This window comes from Lepidochelys kempii, chromosome 16 (assembly GCF_965140285.1).
Source record: "Lepidochelys kempii isolate rLepKem1 chromosome 16, rLepKem1.hap1, whole genome shotgun sequence".
In the NCBI taxonomy this organism is placed as follows: domain Eukaryota; kingdom Metazoa; phylum Chordata; order Testudines; family Cheloniidae; genus Lepidochelys; species Lepidochelys kempii.
In genome coordinates, this window is record NC_136395.1 from 16,402,288 (window position 1) to 16,418,536 (window position 16,249).

At 44.8% G+C, this 16,249-nt stretch overlaps 1 protein-coding gene across 4 annotated transcripts in view; it reads left to right on the forward strand.

The window, feature by feature from the left end:
* LRRC8A (leucine rich repeat containing 8 VRAC subunit A) overlaps positions 1–6,877 on the forward strand; it is a 30,791-nt gene extending 23,914 nt beyond the window's left edge. For all 4 annotated transcript variants that reach the window (XM_073314370.2, XM_073314369.2, XM_073314371.2 and 1 more), the window contains one exon: positions 1,136–6,877. In XM_073314370.2, coding sequence (XP_073170471.1) covers positions 1,136–1,411 — 276 coding nt within the window. In that variant the 3' untranslated portion in view covers positions 1,412–6,877. The remainder of the gene's footprint in view (positions 1–1,135) is intronic.
* Positions 6,878–16,249: the final 9,372 nt, after the last annotated feature.

Sequence of the window (16,249 nt, forward strand, 5' to 3'; positions counted from 1 at the left end):
TCCGAAACTGGATTATAACCAGGGTATGGAGGGATGTGTGTGCTGCAGATCAGAACTGAACCATGTAGGTAATAGCCTGACTTGTGCTGGGAATAGTGAGGTGGTGATGGTTTTTTGCAGGTGGTTAATTACTAAAACTTTAAAAATGGCGTCAATCTGTCATTTTACTTTTATTATACTAGCACCCTATGGCCATTATACTAGCGCCCTATGGCCCTGATCAGGATCACAGCCTTATGGTGCTAGGTGCCATACAAACATGGAAGGGTTGTCAATGTGAAGAGCTTAAACTCCAAGTGGGAGAACCAATAATGGATGGATGGATTCTGGGAGGGGACAAAGGAAACACTGATGGGAACACATGACTGTACAGACAAGCTGTGAGTGGGTTTCAGACTTTCCCTGCTTCTGTCAGTAATCTCTATTTGGCTCTGACCTAGCCATTTTCATGAGGCAGTTTATTATAAATAGTACCGTAGAAGAGGATCTGTATGAGGACAAGGTAGTAGCTTTACTGTATCTTGCGGAAAGCGTTCCATGCATAAAGGTCAACATAGAAGAAAGCAGAAATGCATTTGAGGGAGAAGTGAGTATTTAGAGGTTGGTGCTCTGTCTGGCTACATCAAGGTATAACATGATTGATTTTGGCAATTAATTGATCTTTATTCATGGTAAATAGGCCCAATGGCCTGTGATGGGATGTTAGATGGGGTGGGATCTGAGTTACTACAGAGAATTCTTTCCTGCGTATCTGGCTGGTGAATCTTGCCCACATGCTCGGGGTTCAGCTGATTGCCATATTTGGGGTTGGGAAGGAATTTTCCTCCAGGGCAGACAGGAAGAGGCCCTGGGGGTTTTTCACCTTCCTCTGTAGCATGGGGCACGGGTCACTTACTGGAGGATTCTCTGCACCTTGAAGTCTTTAAACCATGATTTGAGGACTTCAATAGCTCAGACATAGGTGAGAGGTTTATTGCAGGAGTGGGTGGGTGAGATTCTGTGGCCTGCATTGTGCAGGAGGTCAGACTAGATGATCATAATGGTCCCTTCTGACCTTAATATTTATGAATCTCGTCTGCTTGCCTTGCCTTAGATGAGCACGTCACATTTGTATCTCTCTGGTTTCTCCTTTCAGATTGAGAGTCTCCCACCTGAGCTCTTCCAGTGCAGGAAGCTGCGGACCTTGAACCTGGGAAACAATGTGCTGCAATCACTGCCATCTCGGGTGGGCGAGCTGACCAACCTGTCCCAGATAGAGCTGCGAGGGAACCGCCTGGAGTGCCTGCCGGTGGAGCTGGGGGAGTGCCCTCTGCTGAAACGCAGTGGGCTGGTGGTGGAAGAGGACCTGTTCAACACCCTGCCTCTGGAGGTCAAGGAGCGGCTGTGGAGGGCAGACAAAGAGCAAGCCTGAGCTGCTGACAGGAAGGCAGGGAAACCTCTGATCAACTAGACAGGAAACAAACGGCCATTCCATTCCAATTCCATCTCCCAACCGCCCCAGCCAACACCAGACTAGCTAAGGAGATCCTTGAATAACCAATGACTGGGAACAAGGCTGCTTGCTCCCTTGGATGCAGGATGGGGAAGGTTCGGGGGCAGGGGATGACCAAGGCAGAGTGGGTGGCTCCTCTACAACAGACAGCGGGAACAAAAGAGGTGCTGCTGTTCTGCAAGATTAGAAGTGGGATGATGCCAAAGCTGCCATGGAGTTAACCAGAACTGCTGGTGGAGCCAACTTAGTTCAGAGTAACTGCCTCTGAATATAGGGGAGAGAAATGTGCTGATCCAGTTACACTGCTGCATCGCCCTAGATAGGGCTCTTACATGCATCAGGGACTGAGGATGTCTTAGAGTCAAAGGACAAAAGTCCAGGGAGCCTCTTTAAACTCCAACTCTACTTTGCTGTGACACTTTGTATAGTTCCACACTACTTGCTGATTTGATCAGTTGGAGCTTCTTTGAGGGCAGGGGGGATGGCACAGCTTTTTTATTTATTTATTTTTATTTTTAATTTTTTTAAAGATGCTGGTATTTTTTGGTAATTTTTACCTCAAAGATCAACTTGGATTCAGGACTGAATTTTTTTTAACCCAGTTTCCATCTGCTGGCTTGAGGTTGCACAGTCTTTTCAGATTCCAATCCTTTGTGCTGACCCATAGATCGCATGGCCTGCTTCCTTAGCTGGTATTACTGGAGGTATTGCCTAAATTAGCAGTTCCAGAAATGTTACCTAGATTGGGCTGTCTGTAGGCTGAATTCCAGTTCTGTTTAGTAAATGGGACAGGAAGGATGCAGCTCAATGCATCAGATAAGACGTGGGTGGAAAGCAGTAAGACTGTTTCTGCAAGAAGCACTGAGGTACTTAAAACACTTTTTAAAATCTAAAGTCTTGAACTACTTTTTTTTTGTTGTTCTCCCCCCCCCCACACACACACCCTCTCAGCATTTTGTCTGGGGCATTTAAAAATACAAACACACTATTAGCCAGTGTTAAGTACAACTCAAAATAGGGGAGATGGTGCCTGTAGCAGAAAGGAAAATTCAATAAGCTTCTTCCCTACCCTTGCTGTGGATATATTTTTTTTTTTTTTGAGGTTTTGCCAGCATCTTTTTATAAGTAAAATCTACAAAGCTGCTTGTTTTGTTCTGGTCTGTTCAGCTCTTGATTTTAGCAGCTGTTATTCTTGCTGCTCCTCTTGGCCTATGTGATCACAAGAGGCTAATGCTGATTGAACTTGGTGCTTGGGATGGTAACCCTGTTCTTCTCTCTGCCCCACTGTTAAGAATCCTCCCTGGACTGGGTTCCTCCAGCCCCCTGGGAGGGGAGGCCCCATAGTGAGGGGAGAGGAATCTATGTTGAAACAAGGCTAACTTATGACTGTTCAACAAATCCCCTTCTGCATTTGCAGAGGCAGCCATATCTTAGTGATTGCTACTCATAATCATGTCCTCAAACCAGGGGGTTAAAGTGTGGCTTACATTTCTACCAGTCACCCCAAAGCCACCTTGTGTTCATTAGAAGGGGAAGCCTATAGACCCTACAGCTCCAGTATGCAGTGCTCCACCTTGCCCAGCTACTTGTATCCTCCAAGACTGGAGCACTGCCTGCTGAGATATGTAGTATTTGCAGGCATTACCTACATATTAAAAAAGGGGCGGGGGTGGGACAGTGTGTTCCAGCTGGGTTCTTGGCAAGCTGCTACTGAAGCCCTGAGTTGGGCAAAGCATAGACACCCTCTGTCTCAGATATTCTGGGCAATAACGAACACTACAGCTTCTCTTTCTGCATTAGATGTAATATACAAGATACGCACACTAGAAATGCTGAAACAGTCTGTTAACTAGGCTCTGGATTTGTTGATGCTCAGATGTTTAAATAAAGCTACATTGAAAACTAGGAAAGTTTTTAGCTTGTTTATAGAAATGCTTCTAAGAAGGGTATAAAGTCTGCCTCCCTTAGTCCATTCATCATGAAAAGTCAAACCATCCAAAGGGATAACCCAATCAACTCTTGTTTGCATGTTTTCCCAGCTCTGACTCTTTCCAGAGGAAAAGGTGCTGTAAAAGCTCTTCTGGATGACAGGTTCACTTTTCTAACAGTATTAGTATGTGTTGGAATTACAGCAGAGGTGGGGCTATTGGTGAAAGGAAGGTATTTCAAAATTCACTGTATCAGAGATCAAACTGGGATTTAGAAGTGTGATACTGATAATTTGCAGAGTGGGATTTACCAGTCATGCTAGGGTTTTGTATTAACAAGGAGGGCAGCGAATCTGCTGGGGGGACTTGAGACCTACTCAGAAAAAATTAGCTGTTTCAAGATACAGTACAAATGCAGCTTTGAACTAACTCTCCATGGTCAGAGTAAGGACCTTTCAGATTGGGGAGGTAGTCTGTCTTTCCTTCTCTGCCAGATGAGATCTGGTGTTTGCAATTCTTTACTGAGCCCTGAACCAGTTCTGGGACTGTATGATTAGGACCCATCTACCCTACAGCAGTCATGGTACATGGCTAGTTGTAGCTTACACAGACCTAACTGGTCCTTGGACTGTGCAGAGTTATAACATTGCTTATGGAAAATGGGCTAAGGGTCTGCACCTAGCTCACCTGACTCTTCTGGCTGTAGTGAAGGTGGGTTCTTAGTTATATAAAACTGTATTTAATTTACATCCTGAAGTGTTTGTATAAATAGTCATACTGAACTCCAGAAAGTAAGCTATAAAGTGTCTAGAAATCTGCATGGTAATATGCAGGCCTCCTGAACTGCTGTATAGCTCATCCTTAGGACAAACCACCACCCTGCTAGAGGGAGGAGACTTCCTCTTTTTAGAGTTTTATTTCCTACTGTTTTTGAAAAATAAGTATCTGCCTGTTTGATCCAGCTCCACAGAGCAAATGTAAGACCAGTATTGATCATGCATGGAAACATGAGCTGCTTGCTGCTCTTTAAATATTTCAACCAGGACTGTTACAAGAGGTCTAGATACCTCCCCAATCGGGAAAAATCAAAATGAGTAAAGTTTTTGAAAACTTGTCATAATGGAAACCAAGGTTATATTGAAATGCCTCATCATGAATTGGTAAACTGGCTGAGATGCACTTTTCCTCTTCCTTCAAGCAGATGTTGGACCTACACTAGCAGATCTCAGAGGCATGAGGTGGAGAAAGCTTGAGAATTTTAAGTATAGGGTCAAAACCTGAGCTGCTGTGCACCTACAGTTGCTCAATACTTCTCCAGAACTTGGCTCATAACAGGACAAGTTCTCATTTCCAGTACCCTTCCCTTCCTTTTCCTGATCGCTCAACTCTTGAGTGACATAGCTAACACATTCTTTCCCAGTTATAGGCACATGAATCAATGCTCCATTTTTTTTTTTAAATGGGCTGTCATGTAGAAGCTGAGTTGGACTGAGACTGACCTGTGTACTATCCTCGGAATCCTGTTCAGGTTAAACAGACCAGTGAGGATCTGGTTAGTGGCAGTCTTCTCAAAGGATTCTAATAGTAATAACCAGGATCATCTGTGTTAGCTGCTAAACTAAAAACAGAACTTGAATTAAAGCCAAATGTCTCCTAACAGCACTGCTGAGTTGAACTAGTTCTTGGGACCTCTATTTATCCCAGGTACACTTGTGCCACAATAGGAACCACAGTTCTAAGCTTTTTGGTAAACTGAATTCTAGCTGTTATGGTAAGTGGCCTGATGTTTAAGTTTCAACTAATGAATTTGAACCAACCAAAGGTAGCAGAAGCTGAACGTGTTAAATCTTGCTGTGCTTTGAAACAATGCACTGGAATGTCAGTTGTGGTTTTGTGGGGTTTTTTTCTTCTGCTGAACTTACCAGTTGGACCACTGTTAACCCACAGGTGGAACTAATTTACTTTGCCACTCTAAACTGTTTCATGAGTGTTGCAGGTATTCATTATTTTTATTTCTACTTTGTATTAACTACTTTGTCGCTCCCCTGGAGCATCCTACCTCAGAACCTTTTTCTCCACCACTTGTTCTGTGCTCACTTTCATGTCTTAAACATCAAGAGTTTGGTTTTGTTAAAATTATCAAAATGGATAACCTTTTAAGGTCACTTTCAGTCTCTGAACCATGCTTAGGTCCTCTGTTTTTGTTCTAACAGATGAGAGTAGGAAACTGGAAGACATATTCATGTTTTGCAGCAGATGAGGTATGGGGAAAATAGGCTCCAGAATCTTATTGCATTGAACAGTGGTGAGGGGTTAAGCCTTTTCCATTTCAGCCACTTCCTTTTGTGAAAGGGACTTGAGTGAATAAATATTTTGAAAGCTCATTTAGTCTCTGATTTCCATTCTCTTCCAGCTCTTCTGAGGTAGGATGGATCTTTTGAATATGTGGGGTGCCTGCTTTAGAGATGGAATAGGGTGATTACTCATACTAGAGTTATTCATGTTGCCAGCTGTTCCTGTTGGCTCTGTCCTTATCAAACAACAATCTTTAAAATGTTAGTATGATTTCTATTCTCTTCACCGAAGAACAAAATGGTCATATGCCTTAAATTGTAACATCCCTTGTGCTGAGATGTTACTCAGCATTTGCAAGAGGTTGAAAACTTCAAGTACTAACATAGGATTTAATCTCATTTAGTACTGTTCAGAAACCTTTGGCTACACCCTGGATGCTGCAATCTTGCTGGCAACCATCCAGTTTAAAAAATGCTAGATCTGACAAAAGAAAATGGGTTCTGTCTATCCTATCTGCTTGGAGTTGAGCACCAATTTGGCAAGTAGTATCAGGGGGAGTGCACATTCTCTCCCCACTTTCTCCAGCTGCAGCTGGAGACTAATATATATATTGCTTTGGAATACTTCTGAAATTTGACCCATTAACTTACTGTTTAAAAATAGCAGGTAGCTATATATAGCCCTAGCTGAAGGTGGGGTCTAGCAAGTGAAGATGGAGTGAAGCTGCCTGGCAAGAAAAGCTGAATGTGGGATTTCTAGAAATCCCACATTCTCCCCTGTTCTGCTCTTTCAGGAAGTCCTATGAACAAATGGTGAGCTGTGCTAATTGCTCTTGTCTAGAGCAAACTAGTGTGGGCTGTGTGAAAAGAACTCTGACAGGACCTCACAGTAAAAGTGTCCGTACAGCTGATATGTCCCCTTCCTCAGGGCATAACTCATGGCTTAAACACTTCACACGGCTTATAAAAGTACTCTCACAGTTGTGGCTTGGTGTCCCCCACACGCTGGTATGGCACTTCAGAATCCTGAATTAAGCCTTGTATGTTGGATTATGTTTAGGCAGGTAACAGCACCTCAAGTGCTGAAGGCTGCTATGTTTTCTCTGAAGGACTTGTAAGACGGGACACTTTAACAAAATAAAAATTTTAACTTTTTATTTCCATTTTCCCTTTATTTTTGTTCCTCTAAAGTACTTTGGCTAATACAGCATTTAATGTTCCAAGGTATGACTCCTGCTATTGTTTAGGAATGATTGTTCCGTACTTCCCTCTGCAGTAAATGAGCCCTTGTGGGTTGGGAGACTCATTCCAGGGGGTGGAAAAAGAAAATGTAAGAGCAGATGTCACATGACTATACAATGAATGGTTGGAGTGGGATGACTACACAGTCCTTTACATACTTTCCCTTCGTTTCTAAACGATAGGCTGATAGTAATATAAATAGCTGGATCACTGATATTACAGTGAATGTAGAATTGGTGAGTGCAGTCTATTAGTGGCATCCTATAGCGCTGACTTGGATTTTTTTTAGGGAGAGGATTTCTAAAAGCACTCTCTGTTCTTTTCCTATTGACTTCATTCCCTGTCCCTTTCAGCGGAAAGGTCTGCAGAACAAACAAAAAACTTCTGCCAGTCTCCATAAAAATATTGCTCCCAGCCAATTAACTGTATACCTTAGCATGTAGCATATCTACCTGCCTAAACTGATACAAACACACACACAGGTGCTGGAACTTGAGGTGCTGCTGCACTCCCTGGCTTGAAGTGGTTTCCATTATATACAGGATTTACAGTTTGGTTCAATGGCTCTCAGCATGCCCTGTATAACAATTGTTCCAGCACCACTGGATATAATCTTCCACTCTTTCTGATGGCTTCAAAAGCAGTAGATTTCACTTTAACAGCTGAACATATTTTGGAATACATTAGAGCTAGACAATAAATTCCGCCCATATCTTTGAGAGTTAAAGTGAGTACTGGGTGTGTGTAATAAATATCCCCTTCTGTTATGTTTGTAAAAGTAATGGGTTTTGCCCTGTTGCATTTTTACAAGTAAGGGAAATTGTTGACTAGCATGCTACTGGCCCCATTTCAGAGGCGGATGTAGATCTTTTGGGAAATGTGTTGGAATGAAAACTTGTCTTATTCAGCAGCATAGCTGGGTTTTAACCAAATGCTTTTAGGAGCAGAACTGAGCCGAGAAAGGGGAGGACAAAGATAGCTCTTTGTCATATAAAGCTCAATGGGGCTTAAGCACCCCTTTGGCAGTGATTATCTTTATTCAGTAGCTCTCTACAACTCTGAATGATTGAGGGGGAGAAAAGTTAAAAAAACAAAACATGACGGGTACGAAAACAACTTCTGCTAGCAGGAGTGTAGGAGGGTTGCACTGACGTGAGGTGGGGAGTCCTAGGGAAACCTGAAATAATGTCTTCACTGCAAAAAAAGCATTTTGTTTTTACCTCTAGATAACTCATTGTAAAAAACCTCATCTCATTGTAAAAAACCTAGTGGACGCAAGGCCACAGGCAGGCTTTAATCTTACTGGAGCTAGTCAAGGTCAACCCAATACCCACACCAGCTGGGGTTTAGATCAGCTAGCTATGAGGAGGTAAAAATTAGTTGTTCCCTGTCTCCACTACAATTTTACATTAAGACAATTATCTCAGTATAAAATCACCTTTGTTGTAGTGAAGACAGCATGGGCTGTGTGGCTACTGAAGCTTCCAAATACACCTCTCCAAATGGTTACACTTGTTTAAAAACAAAACTCGAACTAAATTCTTTGTAACTTTGCACATTTCCAGACCCTTATTACCACCTCCCCCCATTGTTGTTCTCCCCATCATCCCCTCTCCCCATAACTTGTTCGTGATCACATCCAGGTTCTATGCTCCTGCCTCCTAGGGCTGCTAGTGACCCCAATTGTATGCAAGGTCTTGGAACACATGTTGAAAGAGGAAGTAGTTAAGGATATATGGGTGAACAGTAATGGAGATAAATTATAACATGGTTTTACAAAAGGTAGATTGGGCTACACCAACATATCATCTTTCTTTGAGAGTGTAACCAATTTTCTATACAAAGAAATGCAATAGTTCTAATCTACCTGGATTTCAGTAAGGCTTTTGATACAGTTCCACAGGGGAAATTAAAGTTAAATTGGAGAAGATGGGGATTAATACAAGAATTAAAAGGTGGGTAAGGAAATGCTTAAAGGGGAGACTTCAATGGGCCATACTGAAAGGTGAATCATCGGGCTCGAGGGTGGTTACTAGTGGAGTTCCTCAGAAAGCAGCCTTGGGACCAATCCCATTTAACATTTTCATTAATGACCTTGGCACAAAATGGGAGTGTGCTAATAAAACTTGTGGATGAGACAAAGTTGGGAGGTATTGCCAATGTGGGGGAGGACTGGAATATGATACAAGATGATCTGGATGAACTTGAAAACTGGAGTAATAAAAATGGGATGAAATTTAACAGTGCGAGGTCATGCACTTAGGGACTAACAAGAAGAATTTTTGCTATAAGCTGGACACTTGTCATTTAGAAGTGCCAGAGGAGGAGAAAGAGCTGGATGGACTGGTCAACCACAGGATGACCATAAGCTATCACTGTGATGTGGCCATGGAAAAGCTAATAATAAAATCCTAGGATTCATCAGGTGTGGTATTTCCAGTAGAGGTAGAAAAGTGTTATTACTATTCTAAAAGGTTCTGGTGAGATCTCATCCAGAATACTATGTGCAGTTCTGATCTCATGTTTAAGAAAGATGAATTCAAACTGAAACAAGCAGCAGAGGAGGGTAAGTAGGGTGATCAGAGGAATGGAGAACCTACCTTATCAGAGGAGACATATGGAGCTTGGCTTGGTTAGCCTAACCAAATGAAGGTTGAGGGGAGATATTACTCTCTATAAATACATCAGAGGGATAAACACCAGCGAGGAAGAGGAGTTCTTTAAGTTAAGTGCCAATGTCGGCACAAAAACAAATGGATATAAACTGGCCATCAACAACTTTAGGCTTGAAATTAGACATAGGTTTCTAACTATCAGAGGAGTGAAGTTCTGGAATAGCCTTCCAAGGGGAGCAGTGGGGGCAAAAACCTAACTGGCTTCAAGACTGAGATTGATGAGTTTATGGAAGGGATGGTATGATGAGACTGCCTACAATGGCATGTGGCCCATCTGCGAATGCTGGTAGCAAATATCTCCAACAGCCAGAGATCGGATGCTAGATGGAGAGGGCTCTGAGTTATTACAGTTAATTCTTTCCCAGGTGTCTGGCTGGTGGGTCTCGCTGACCTGCTCTGGGTCTGAGTGATCTCCATATTTGGGGTTTGGAAGGAATTTTCCCAGGTCAAATGGGCAGAGGCCTTGGGGTTTTGGTTTTTTTCCTGCCTTCCTCTGCATTGTGGGGCATGGATCACTTGCTGGTTTGAACTGGAGTAAATGGTGGATTTTCTGTTCCTTGAAGTCTTTAAATCATGATCTGAGGACTTCAATAACTCATCCAGAGGTTAGGGGTCTATTACAGGAGTAGGTGGGTGAGGGTCTGTGGCCTGTGATGTGCAGAAGGTCAGATTAGATGATCAGGATGGTCCCTTCTGACCTTGAAGTCTAGTCGCCTATTCCTGTAGTTTTCACTCTGCTTACCCCAAGACTCCTGGCAGTCCAAACAGCAGCAATGTCTGCCAGAGCTCTAAGCAGCTTAGTAAGCTCCCCTCAGCCAGTTTAATCGGCTTTCCTCCCAGTGGTATCAAGAGGAATTATTATTGTAACAGAGAGGAAATTAGTATAATCACTTCAGTCAAAAAGGCATTTGAAATGTTCATGCCTGACCTACTGCTAGATTGTTCATACTACAGGAGTCACTGGGCCTCCCCCAGCTATAGAAATGCGATCATTCCTCCCTCCCAGGGGTGCTGTGAGCCTTAATTAAAGTGCTTTGAAAGCCTCAGATGGAGGGGATGATATTAGTGCAAACTGTTATTTCTTTTCATGGGTGTGGGAGTATAGTGAGGGGAAATGGTGCAAGGTTCTGCAATTGGATCCAAGGGAGCAACTGGATCCAATTGCCCCTGGGTCATGAGGCTAGGGGTCTACCCACACATATCAATTGCAGGATTGGGGGCTTAATGAGGCCAGCCAGCTTCCATCAGCCACTGCCTTGAGTGTTAGACTGCTGGGAGAGGAAACTAACCCTTTAATCACTGTAAAATCCACATTTAACTCTTCCCCCACCCCACCCACAAACTCTACTCCTGGTGTCCCCTTTGCCCTCACATCTGCTAAAAGAATGAAAGGGACACTGACAACTTGAAAAGAGCAAAAAAACAAAAACAAAACACTAATTTCTACCTGTAACCTTTTTTGTTTCTCCCCTAGTTAAAGTTAACAACGAAACTTAACTGAAAAAAGTCAGCAAAAACGACATTCTTCTTTTTCAGCTTATGTACTTTGTGCACTTCCCCCTAGCTGAAGAGTCCTTTATAAACATCAAAAGGGAAGAAAATAAAAACTAACCCCACTCCCCGCATTCTTTTTAAAAGGAATTTTAAAGAGGCATAGTCCTTAAAGGCCTCCTCTATCAGACAGTACTTCCTTACTAAATTAGTTTTAAAAAATTCATATTGATGGTGTCCCTTTAAGACAGTCTTTTAAGAACAGAAAAAAACATTTGAAGGCAAAGGCCCATCTGCATATAAGCTTTTCACACTCCTTCATTTTCTAGTTCACTCTTCCCTGTATTTTGTCCTTTATTATATGGTGCTGCAAGCAGCGCTTCGAGAGGGGCGAGTTACAGGTTCTTTCAGTGAAAGTCTTGAATGTTTTCTAGAAGAGTCAAATATATTTTTATCTAGATAAAAGGCTTAAGATCTCCCTTTCTGCACCCAAAGGACACCCATTACATAGTGAAGGATGCACTGATGGTGAGTGCCTATGCTGGGTCTCTTATATCTCTCAGAAGTAGTTAATATTTCTCTCACACTTTGTTTCAGCCTCTGTGGCCTGCCTAAAATGACTACTCCTATACAGCTGGCACCGAAGGGCTGTGCATCACAAATTAAAACAGCCAAAGAGCAGCTGTGAATGAAGATGCCACACTTGTCCACCAAGAAGCCTGCTGAATCTTCAGTAACAGCCCCTCAGCATTAGCCCCTCAGTTTAGGCTTTGTAGTGTTGAACTTCACTGCCTAAGTGCATTTTAGTGCTATGTGCACTACACTAGGAGGAAAGGAAACTCTTTAAAGGGCTTGGATTTCCACTCATTTAAATCCACTATCCACTCTTCAGTGGACTTTAGTTCTCTTCATCCTGTTCCCCATCAATGTCTGTTGCACCTGGAACTGAATCTGCATTTGTCACCTCCCTACCGCTGCAGTTTCTGTTTGACTCATTAAAGCTCTGTGACTCTTTGAAGCTAAGAGTTAAATTGAGTTTCTCATTATGCTTATGCTGTTTTTCTTCCCATTAAAAGACAAACTTTTGTATACGCCTTATTTCTGAACTGCACAAAAGCCCAGATCCACACAAGTATTTAGGCTCCTAATTTCCCTTGAGTTCAATGAGACAAGATGGGTGAGGTAATATCTTTTAGGAGGCCAACTTCTGTGGTGAAAGAGACTTCAAAGGCCATGTCTACACTACCACTTATGTTGGCAAAAGTTATGTCGTTCGGGGGTGTTAAAAAACCACCCCTCTGAGCGACATAAGTTTCGGCAGCATAAGTGGTGTGCACAGCGCTATGTCGGCATATAGCTACTGCCTCTCAATGGGGGGGCTTTAATTATGTCAAAGGGAGAGCTCTCTCCTGTCGGCATAGACGGCTCCATGAGAAATCTTACGGCGGCGCAGCTGCATCGGTACAGCTGTGCCACTGTAAGGTCTCTAATCATAGAATATCAGGGTTGGCAGGGACCTCAGGAGGTCATCTAGTCCAACCCCCTGCTCAAAGCAGGACCAATCCCCAACTAAATCATCCCAGCCAGGGCTTTGTCAAGCCTGACCTTACAAACTTCTAAGGAAGGAGATTCCACCACTTCCCTAGGTAATGCATTCCAGTGTTTCACCACCCTCCTAGTGAAAAAGTTTTTCCTAATATCCGACCTAAACCTCCCCCACTGCAACTTGAGACCATTACTCCTCGTTCTGTCATCAGCTACCACTGAGAACAGTCTAGATCCATCCTCTTTGGAACCCCCTTTCAGGTAGTTGAAAGCAGCTATCAAATCCCCCCTCATTCTTCTCTTCTGCAGACTAAACAATCCCAGTTCCCTCAGCCTCTCCTCATAAGTCATGTGTTCCAGTCCCCTAATCATTTTTGTTGCCCTCTGCTGGACGTTTTCCAATTTTTCCACATCCTTTTTGTCATGTGAGGCCCAAAACTGGACACAGTACTCCAGATGAGGCCTCACCAATGTGGAATAGAGGGGAATGATCATGTCCCTCGATCTGCTGGCAATACCCCTACTTATGCATCCCAAAATGCCATTGGCCTTCTTGGCAACAACGGCACACTGACTCATATCCAGCTTCTCGTCCACTGTATCCCCTAGGTCCTTTTCTGCAGAACTGCTGCCTAGCCATTCGGTCCCTAGTCTGTAGCAGTGCATGGGATTCTTCCGTCCTAAGTGCAGGACTCTGCACTTGTCCTTGTTGAATCTCATCAGATTTCTTTTGGCCCAATCCTCTAATTTGTCTAGGGCTCTCTGTATCCTATCCCTACCCTCCAGCGTATCTACCTCTCCTCCCAGTTTAGTGTCATCTGCAAACTTGCTGAGGGTGCAATCCACACCATCCTACATATCATTTATGAAGATACTGAACAAAACCGGCCCCAAGACTGACCCTTGGGGCACTCCACTTGATATCAGCTGCCAACTAGACATGGAGCCATTGATCACTACCCGTTGAGCCCGACAATCTAGCCAGCTTTCTATACACCTTATAGTCCATTCATCCAGCCCATAGTTCTTTAACTTGCTGACAAAAATACTGTGGGAGACCGTGTCAAAAGCTTTGCTAAAGTCAAGGAACAACACGTCCACTGCTTTCCCTTCATCCACAGAGCCAGTTATCTCGTCATAGAAGGCAATTAGATTAGTCAGGCATGACTTGCCCTTGGTGAATCCATGATGACTGTTCCTGATCACTTTCCTCTCCTCTAAGTGCTTCAGAATTGATTCCTTGAGGACCTGCTCCATGATTTTTCCAGGGACTGAGGAGAGGCTGCGTGGCCTGTAGTTCCCAGGATCCTCCTTCTTCCCTTTTTTAAAGATGGGCACTACATTAGCCTTTTTCCAGTAGTCCGGGACCTCCCCCGGTTGCCATGAGTTTTCAAAGATAATGGCCAGTGGCTCTGCAATCACATCCGCCAACTCCTTTAGCACTCTTGGATTCAGCGTATCCGGCCCCATGGACTTGTGCTCGTCCAGCTTTTCTAAATAGTCCTGAAACTCTTCTTTCTTCAAAGAGGGCTGGTCACCTCCTCCCCATGCTGTGCTGCCCAGTGCGGCAGTCTGGGAGCTGACCTTGTTCGTGAAGACAAAGGCCAAAAAAGCATTGAATACATTAGCTTTTTCCACATCCTCTGTCACTAGGCTGCCTCCCTCGTTCAGTAAGGGGCCCACACTTTCCTTGACTTTCTTCTTGTTGCTACCATACCTGAAGAAACTCTTCTTGTTACTCTTAACATCTCTTGCTAGCTGCAACTCCAGGTGTGATTTGGCCTTCCTGATTTCACTCCTGCATGCCCGAGCAATATTTTTATACTCTTCCCTGGTCATTTGTCCAATCTTCCACTTCTTGTAAGCTTCTTTTTTGTGTTCAAGATCAGCAAGGATTTCACTGTTAAGCCAAGCTGGTCACCTGCCATATTTACTATTCTTTCTACACATCGGGATGGTTTGTCCCTGTAACCACAATAAGGATTCTTTAAAATACAGCCAGTTCTCCTGGACTCCTTTCCCCCTCATGTTATTCTCCCAGGGGATCCTGCCCATCAGCTCCCTGAGGTTGTCAAATTCTGCTTTTCTGAAGTCCAGGGTCCGTATTCTGCTGCTCTCCTTTCTTCCCTGTGTCAGGATCCTGAACTTGATCATCTCATGGTCACTGCCTCCCAGGTTCCCATCCACTTTTGCTTCCCCTACTAATTCTTCCCAGTTTGTGAGCAGCAGGTCAAGAAGAGCTCTGCCCCTAGCTGGTTCCTCCAGCACTTGCACCAGGAAATTGTCCCCTACCCTTTCCAAAAACTTCCTGGATGGTCTGTGCACTGCTGTATTGCTCTCCCAGCAGATAACAGGGTGATTGAAGACTCCCATAAGAACCAGGGCCTGCGACCTAGTAACTTCCGTTAGTTGCCGGAAGAAAGCCTCGTCCACCTCATCCCCCTGGTCCGGTGGTCTATAGCAGACTCCCACCACGCCATCACCCTTGTTACTCACACTTCTAAACTTAATCCAGATACACTCAGGTTTTTCTGCAGTTTCATACTGGAGTTCTGAGCAGTCAAACTGCTCCCTTACATACAGTGCAACTCCCCCACCTTTTCTGCCCTGCCTGCCCTTCCTGAACAGCTTATATCCATCCATGACAGTACTCCAGTCATGTGAGTTATCCCACCAAGTCTCTGTTACAGCCTTTCTCAGAGCTCTTCTTCAAGCCTGAAGAAGCTTGTCTCTTTCACCAACAGAAGTTGGACCAATAAAAGATATTACTTCACCCACCGTGTCTCTTATATCCTGGGACTAACACGGCTATATCACCTCAGCAAATATTGATTTCAATGAAAGTTAGGAGCAGATCTGGGCAAAGAACTGAGCGGGGTGGAGGGGAGAAGGGAGGGAAATCCCTGATTGTTTGGATAGCAATCTGGTTCCCAAGTATTCTCTATCACAGAGGTGGGCAAACTATGGCCCATGGGCCACATCCGGCCCCCGGGACCCTCCTGCCTGGCCCCTGAGCTCCTGGCCCGGGAGGCTAGCCCCTGGCCCCTCCCCTGCTGGTCCCCCAACCCCGCAGCCTCAGCTCCCTGCGCCACCGGTGCAATGCTCTGGGTGGTGGCGCTGCGAGCTCTTGCTGGTCAGCACAGCTGCAGAGCCGTGGCCTGACCTGGTGCTCTGTGCTGCATGGTGGCGTGGCTGGCTCTAGCCAGGCGGCGCGGCTGCCTGTCCTGGTGCTCTGGTCGTAGCGCTGCCAGCCATCAGTGCTCCAGGCAGCGCGGTAATGGGGCAGGGGGTGGGATAGAGGGCAGGGGAGTTTGGGGGTATGGATAGGGGTCGGGGCGGTCAGAGGGCAGGGAATACAAGGGTTGAATTGGGGCAGGGGTCCCGGGGGGCAGTCAGGAATGAGAGGAGCGACTGGATGGGGGGGCAGGGAGTGGGAGGAGTGGGTGAGGCAGGGGTCCTGGGGGGGCCGTCAAGGGACAGGGAGGGTTGGATAGGGCAGGAGTCCCAGGGGGGAGGCCAGGAGGCGAGAAGCAGGGGACGGGGGCCGGGCCACGCCTGGCTGTTTGGGGAGGCAGGGCCTCC